At 33.8% G+C, this 7,862-nt stretch overlaps 1 protein-coding gene and 1 non-coding gene across 2 annotated transcripts; one reads left to right on the top strand and one right to left on the bottom strand.

Annotated features, from left to right (window-relative positions):
- Positions 1-280: 280 nt before the first annotated feature.
- On the bottom strand, positions 281-352 carry TRNAT-GGU. Its single transcript has one exon. It is a non-coding gene; the product is annotated as a tRNA-Thr (tRNA).
- A 4,358-nt stretch (positions 353-4,710) lies between these two features.
- On the top strand, positions 4,711-6,651 carry LOC109240229 ((S)-N-methylcoclaurine 3'-hydroxylase isozyme 1-like). Its single transcript, XM_019406862.1, has 2 exons — positions 4,711-5,670; positions 5,948-6,651. The coding sequence occupies exons 1-2, from the start codon at positions 4,771-4,773 to the stop codon at positions 6,545-6,547; spliced, it is 1,500 nt and encodes a 499-aa protein (XP_019262407.1). The 5' UTR covers positions 4,711-4,770; the 3' UTR covers positions 6,548-6,651.
- Positions 6,652-7,862: the final 1,211 nt, after the last annotated feature.

Here is a 7,862-nt window from a genome sequence, read left to right as displayed (position 1 = left end):
AATTTTGATGTTCTTAAGCGACTTCATGAATTTGAGGCTTAATTCATAGTGGTCAATGTTATTTTGATGATTTGATCGCACGAGCAAGTCCGTATGATGTTTTTGGACTTGCGTGCACGCTTGGTTTGGAGCCCCGAGGGGCTCGAGTGAGTTTTGGATAGGCCACGAATTGGATTTAGACTTAGAAAAAATAATTATTGCGGGTTCAGAGAAGTTGCAGGTCTCTGAACCTGGCTTTGCGGTCCCCGGTAATTTCTTGAGTTAGATTGGACTTTTACAAAGCCCCTTATCGGATTTGAACCGATGACTTACGCCTTACCATGGCGTTACTCTACCACTGAGTTAAAAGGGCCTTTTGATTTAATTCCGGAATTATTCACTATGTGGATAAAATATCTATATGTACATATATTATAAACATAATTATATATGCATAAGTACGTGCAGTAGATAGATGCTCTTTACGTTTATTTATTGGTTTTCTGTGGCTACTTAATTTTATTGTGATGTTATTGATTCCCTTACCTAAATTGCTTTGTGATTGTTGCTTGGGTGAGGAAGAGTGTAAAGCACGAAGGGTGATGCCGTGCATGATATTTGTGAGAGAGTGTAAAGCACAAAAGGTGATGTCGTGCATGATATTTGTGAGAGAGTGTAAAGCATGAAGGGTGATGTCGTGCACTTGTCTTTGATTTCCTAATTCTTATTGATAATTTAGTTATAGTGTTCTTTACATTTATCTATTGGATTTTCGTTGTTACTTGATATTTCCCCGCAGCATGTTTCCCCTTCCTATCTTTAATTGTAAAGTTTTGCCTTTATTTTTCCGCTGTACATGATTTAACTGCACATGTTTATTTGGTAGTCTGATCCTAGCATCGTCACTACTTCACTGAGGTTAAGCTAGGCACTTACCAACACATGGGGTCGGTTGTGCTGATACTACACTCTGCACTCTTTTGTGCAGATCCCGGTACTGGAGCATACGGATATTAGCTTGGGGTTGCTGCCTTCAGTCCATTTGGAGACCCGAGGTAATCTTGCAGGCGTCCGCAGGCCTTGGCGTCTCCTTCTATCCTTCCACTCTGTTTCTTTTATGTATTTCAGAGACAGCATTGTATTTATTTTTCGGACCCTTATTTGTAGTATTCCTAGACAGTCCGTGAAATTGTGACACTAGTTCTGGGTAGTTTATCTTATGGATTGGTATTGATATCATTATTAAAATATTATATTTCAGTCTTCCGCTTATTAAATTCCGCTGTTTATATGATGTTGGTTCTTAATTGTTAAAGGATTAAAATGGGAAAAAGGTAAATAATACAAATGGTTGGCTTGCCTAGCTTTCACTAGTAGGCGTCATCACCACTCCCGAGGGTGGAAAAAATTCGGGTCGTGACACCTATCAAATCAGGTCCGATTGACTTTAAATTTTGCACACAAGTCAGAAATGACACCACGAACCTACTCCACTTTATAGAAATCCAATCCGACCCATATCAAAATTTCAACTTTCGCCAATTCAAGCCTAATTCTACTACGGATCTCAAAGCACATTCCGAACGCGCTCCTAAGTCCAAAATCACCTAATGGAGCTAACGGGACCATCAAAATTCAAATCCGAGGTCGTTTACACATAAGTCAACATCCGGTCAACTTATCCATCTTAATCTTTCAACTAAGAGACTAAGTGTCTCAATTCACTCCAAAACCTCTCCGGACCCGAACCAACTAACCCGGTAAGTCATAACACAGTTGTAGAATACAAAAGAAGTAGAAAATGGGTGAACGGTTCTACAACTCTCGAAACGACCGACCGCGTTGTTACAAAATCTCTCTAAATTTAAATCATGGTGCACGTAAATTTATAATTTGTCGCCAAAAAATTTAAAAAAAAAAATGTGATTGATTGAATGCTATATTATTTACCTAAAGAATTAGGATTCAATTTCTACTTAATACTGTCTTTTCTTTTTTAAATATGTACTCATGTTCTAAAATTACTAACTCCATCTCCGCTCTTAGCAGCACGTGGCCCCTCACTGTAGTGACTAGTAACCACTACGGGCAAGGAGAAGGAGATTCTCACAACCAAATGGATAACTGATAAGGCTGCCACGTGTATAGTTTAGTACTTCAAGCTTTACAAGTGGTGAATACATAATTTTTCAAAGTAGCAGCCAACTTACATGTGTAACTGAAACATATAATATTAAGGTGCCAAATTTGCTACAATTGGTTAGGAGCACTTTTTATTGTGGTATTTATACATCATGCTCTTTTATAATTTTAAAATTAAAATAAATAAATTTTTCAAATTTTTTATGTCTCTTATAAATTATATATATAAATAAATTTCTTATGTATAAAAGAAAAGATAAGATCATAAAACGAAAAATAAGTTCGTTAAGAGCCAAAAAAATCAATTGATCCTTTTTATTTGGTTGAGTTCATGAAAGAAAAGGTGTGAAAGATATAAAAGAAGATGAATTAATGCGGCTTAGATTAATATTTTTTACGCTTCACAATTAAACAAAATGAATCCTTTTTCTACAATTATTTTATTCTTATTATTATTCTCCTATCCCTAATTTATATGGTATAGTTGTTTATTTGTTTGTTTCGCATTTTTCATGTCAATATTATTATTTTTATTATTCTCGTATTATCTTAGCTGTAGATCTCTGTTATTATTTCTGTTTCCTTGTATCCGTTTTTTTATTGTATTGTTATTTTGATGTTGTTATTGTTTTAGTCTTTATTATTTTTAGAGAAATTTTCATAAAACATTATCTTTTAGTAGTAATTAGCTATCTAATAGATACCATTTGCTATATTACGGATTATAGATACCTTTTCTGTGGTTATAAGTTGTATTTGATGTATTTAAGCTATTGTATTCATGAATACAGTAGCAAAAATAGGCGTGAATCAGGGAAGTCTAGCTAATTAGTTGTTGTATTCGAGTGTATTCGACTGTATTCATGGAGTGAAACATGGGATTACAGCTGGACAGATTATTGTATTCGACTGTATTCACGGCGTGAAATAGGGGATTACACTGTTTTTAAAACGGAAAGTGAATCAATTAACATAATAGACTCCTAATATAACTCAACAAACTCAATTATAACACACAAATTTTGTATTGTCAGTTATAAAAAAGATTCTCAACCGAAAAATACCCCAAAAACATAGCAATCTTCAGAGAAATTATATAATACATCTAAATACATAAATTATATTAATTAAAAAAATATGAATACATTCATGGCATATAGCGAGACAGTGAATACAATGAAATACATATAATACAGCGGGATACATTGAAATACAATGAGAAAAAAAGACAGTGAATACAATGAAATACATGGAATACAACGAGATACATTGAATTACAACGAAAAAAAGACAATGAATACAATGAAATACATGAAAATACAGCATGATAATGTTCTGTAATTGTAATTGCAACGTAAGGATGAAGAATCTGGCTCTCTCTTAAGGATGCTATCAAAGAGAAGTTCACAGTCCTTGATAATGTTTAATGGTTCGAAGTTCTTGAAGGCAAGCAAGGAAGATCTTCTGCAATTGTAATTGCAACGAATCCTTGTAATTGTGGTTATAGGGGATTTTTTTATCAAAATCGATCCTTGTAGGGTTGATTTTTAGGGTCGGAGGGTTTGATTATGGATCCGGAAGTGAAAACGTACTGTAGGAATTTTAATGGGATGGGGAAGAGAATAGGATGTATCAAAGTAGAGAGAGAAAGAAAATAGTGTAACTGATTAGCGTATTTAGTGGCTTAGGGCTAGGAGGTAACCAAAATTAAATATTTTGCTATAAACCTTAAAAGGTATCTATAGAATATAATTTTTTAAATGGTATTTATTTAAAATAAATAAGGTATTATCCTTTGCTATATGAGGTAAAAATTCCTTATTTTTAATGTGGCTTCTTTATTGTTGTTTATTATTTTTAAATTTGTTTTGACTTATTTTTTTATCGAAAATATCTTTTCTACCTTCACAAGATAAATATAAAATTTGCGTATGTATATTATCCTTTTTAACAGGGTGTAACTACATTAGAAAATGTTGGGCACATGCACCCATCCTCATGCCAAGTAAAAGAAAATTTTATGTGCAAATTTTCAATGATATAGCCTTATAGAGTAGATGGCCTGGCAGCTATGCTCAAATTTTGGCATTTGGTGCCTCTGTCGATACCCAATGGACACATATCAATATAATACTATGTATTTAGTTTGTACTTCGTAATTCTATTGTTTGTTTTAGTTCTATTTTTTTTTCCTTCTTATCATTCTTTTCTTTTTTTTTTCTCCTTCTCCAAGTTTTCAGGTAAACAACAACTTAAAGAGTCAGAGATTAAATTACTTATTACTTTCATTGAGATTTGTCTTATATTAATGACAAACACAGATCTGTATTCGCAAAGATTATAGTTCATCTCGTTAAATAATATGCAAAATTATTAATATATCATAAAATACTAAAAATATATACATCAATTGATATTATGACAAGTATCATGGTGTACCTATAATCTTAAAAGCTTGGATCCGTTTCTGCTTTTTAGCTTTTATACTGTGAATACTGAGTACTATATTGGTATGTTGTTGTTGTTGCTTTGCGGAGGAACCACGTGTCATTGAAATATTAAAACCTGGCATGGACACGAGATAACTCCTATGTATGAACTGCTTTCCTCAAAAAATATGTCACAAACTTTTCATCTGAAGAAAAAACCATGGACTTCTCATCTTTCAATCTATCCTCTTTGCTCATATTTCTCATCCCACCTTTAATCTATCTAATACTCAATCAAATCAACTCTACATTCTTTAAAATCCAAAATCTACCACCAGCACCATTCCAATGGCCATTAATAGGAAACATGCCAAATTTCATAGGCAAAAATCCCCATATCATAGTCACAAAAATATCCCAAAAACTTGGCCCTTTAATTTCTTTAAAATTAGGAAACCAAATTGTAATCATAGGATCTTCACCACAATCAGCAGTTGAAATTCTTAAAACTCATGATAAACAACTCTCAGCTCGTTATGCACCAAAAGCTACACCAATTAAAGAATCTGATCTTAAAAAATATTCACTCCTTTGGTCTACTGAGTGTAACAGTCATTGGAAATCAATTAGAGTTTTGTGGAGGACTGAACTTTTTTCTAATAAATCTATGGAATTATTTGCTGACAAAAGGGAAAAAGGGGTTCTTGATATGGTTGATTTCTTGGTATTTAAACAAGGTAAAGTTGTGAAAATTGGAGATGTTGTGTTTAGTGTTGTTTTTAATATATTGGGAAATAGTTGTTTTTCAAAGGATATGATTAAGTTGGAGGATGAGAGAGTTGGTTGTCAAATGAAAGAGAATATTTGGAGGTTTATGGAGTATAGTACAACTCCAATTTTAGCTGATTTTTTTCCAAGTTTTAATGGGGTTGATATTCTAGGTCAAAAGAAAAAAGCAAAGAAGTGTCTTGATAATTTGTTTAAGGTTTGGGAAGGTATAGTCAAAGAGAGAAGAGAAGAAGAGAGTTTAAGTGGATTTGATGTCAAGAAACAAGAGGACTTCTTGGATCTTATGCTTTCTAATGGATTTTCTGATGATCAGATCAATTACATGCTCCTGGTATGTAAATATCCTTTTAATCTATTTTTAGGTTGTCATATCATGTTTATCGTGAAAAGCTACGTATTATTGTCGTTTAACTTAACCTAATGGTATAACATTTATACTGCTGCTTCAACTCATTATGTATATTACTGGAACTGCAAATTGATGAAAAACAAACTTAGCGTTTGTTCTATTCAGTTGTTGTATTGATCAAACTTAGCCACTGTTCTTAATATTAATTCTAAAAATTCAGCTACTTGTTTGACATAGTTTACTAGTATATGTTTTATAGGAAATATTTCCAGCAGGGACAGGAACTTTGACATCAACAATTGAGTGGGCAATGGCTGAGCTACTGAGGAACAAAGAAGTGATGAAAAAACTCTATTCTGAGCTTCAAAATGAGATAAACTCAAACCCCATTAAAGAATCAACAATCTTTCAACTTCCTTATCTAAATGCTTGCATTAAAGAAGTCTTAAGGCTGCATCCACCTATAGCATTTCTACCTCACTATGCAAGTGAAACATGCCAAGTTATGAACTACACAATTCCCAAAAATTCTTTAGTTTTTGTGAATCTTTGGGCAATTGGACATGACCCAAAACATTGGGAGGATCCATTCTCATTCAAGCCAGAGAGGTTTTTAAACTCAAATCTTGATTTTAAAGGGCAAGACTTTGAATTCTTGCCATTTGGTGCTGGTAGAAGAATGTGTCCTGGCTTGCCTTTTGCTACAAAACAAGTGCATTTGATTTTGGCTTCTTTGGTTTATCACTTTGAATGGTCTCTTCCAAATGATGGTGATCCCTTGTTGCTTGATATGAATGAAAAGTATGCTGTGCCATTGCAAAGAGAAAAGCCTCTGCTCCTTGTTCCTACTAGGAAGTGATCACTACTTTCTGCTATTAATTACTATTTCTTTTCCCTGTTTGTACTGTGTACTAATAAATACTTGATTGAACTTTATGTGGAAGTTTTGTGTTTAACTTTTTACGATGGTGTTCAGGCCAAACAACTGCCATCAATATCAGCACAAATAACTCTCATCAATGCTTAGGTAGATAGGGAAGGAGAAAGATGTTAGAAAAATAATTATAATAACTCAAAAAGAAATATTCAAATTGATCATTAGATTCATTGTTTTAATATTATGTTAATGGAGGATATTTATTATTCTAATAAATTGAATATAATTTGAATGTATTTTCAAATATAATAATAATTTTGTAACTGAAATTTGATACACTATTCTTGAATAGCCTTAATGGCTAATGTTTTCTTTCAAAGCCTTAAATGGCCTTTAATTTTCTAACATTTTTGGCCTTTAATATGGTAACAATCTGATGTCTATTTTTTGAACTACATATATCTAATTCCTTTTGTCCATTTTGAGTGTGAACAAAAAAAGAAAAAAAAAAGTTATCTTCCTCTTTTCTTGGGTTTTCTTATGACTATTCCTTGTTGTTTTTGCTCCTAGTTTATGCTAGAAGAGCTTGTTGAATTCTGGGGATACGCCTAATTTTATTTATCACGGTGTAGGCGAAATATTCTTAAGGACAGTGTCCTTGACACGTCTCAAAGTTAAACCTTTTATTATCCATAATCATCCAATATTTTTCCAACAAAAGATGTGTGTTTAGTCTTCTGTAAGTATATTGTTATAGTTTCAATTTGAGAAAGAGCATAAGGGGAGATTGTTCAGTGCCTTTTTAATTGCAGTTTTCATCACAAATGACAAGTCAATCCCTCTTTGATTAGAGTATATTTAAACCATGGCGATAATGCGACCACATATAAGTTTATTCTTTCCCCTTAACCTCTCATGCAATCGGCCACGGGTCAACTCCTCCAAGGTATCAGCGACACACATATAGCCTGTGCGGCGCCCATAGTCTCACCTGAGTTGTTATGCGCTCAACACTAGCCTTAAGTTGTGGCATCGTCCATAGAGTTCCCTAACTCGTATGGATACTTTAGACACTACTTAGAGATGTCAAGGCAGGCCCTTGAGGTCCCCCTCAAGGTTGCTCACTTGGTGCGGTTTGATGACAGCACGCACAGGGAAGGCTGGCTGAGTTTTCTATACATCTGCCCCCTTTATATATGCTTTAAAAAAAAGGCCCAAATGCCCCCATGTGTCGCCTGCACAGTTGACAATCGTGCAGTCCGCACGGGGCGGGCAGGCGTTACGGGCGCCGATGACG

This window comes from Nicotiana attenuata, unplaced genomic scaffold (assembly GCF_001879085.1).
Source record: "Nicotiana attenuata strain UT unplaced genomic scaffold, NIATTr2, whole genome shotgun sequence".
Classification (NCBI taxonomy): domain Eukaryota; kingdom Viridiplantae; phylum Streptophyta; class Magnoliopsida; order Solanales; family Solanaceae; genus Nicotiana; species Nicotiana attenuata.
This window is presented reverse-complemented; position numbering and strand designations above follow the sequence as displayed.

Bases quoted from the DNA above. Each gene is read 5' to 3' on its own strand.
- LOC109240229 (XM_019406862.1), top strand. From the start codon at position 4,771: ATGGACTTCTCATCTTTCAATCTATCCTCTTTGCTCATATTTCTCATC. The intron at 5,671-5,947 runs GTATGTAAATAT...TATGTTTTATAG, and splicing joins AGATCAATTACATGCTCCTG to GAAATATTTCCAGCAGGGAC.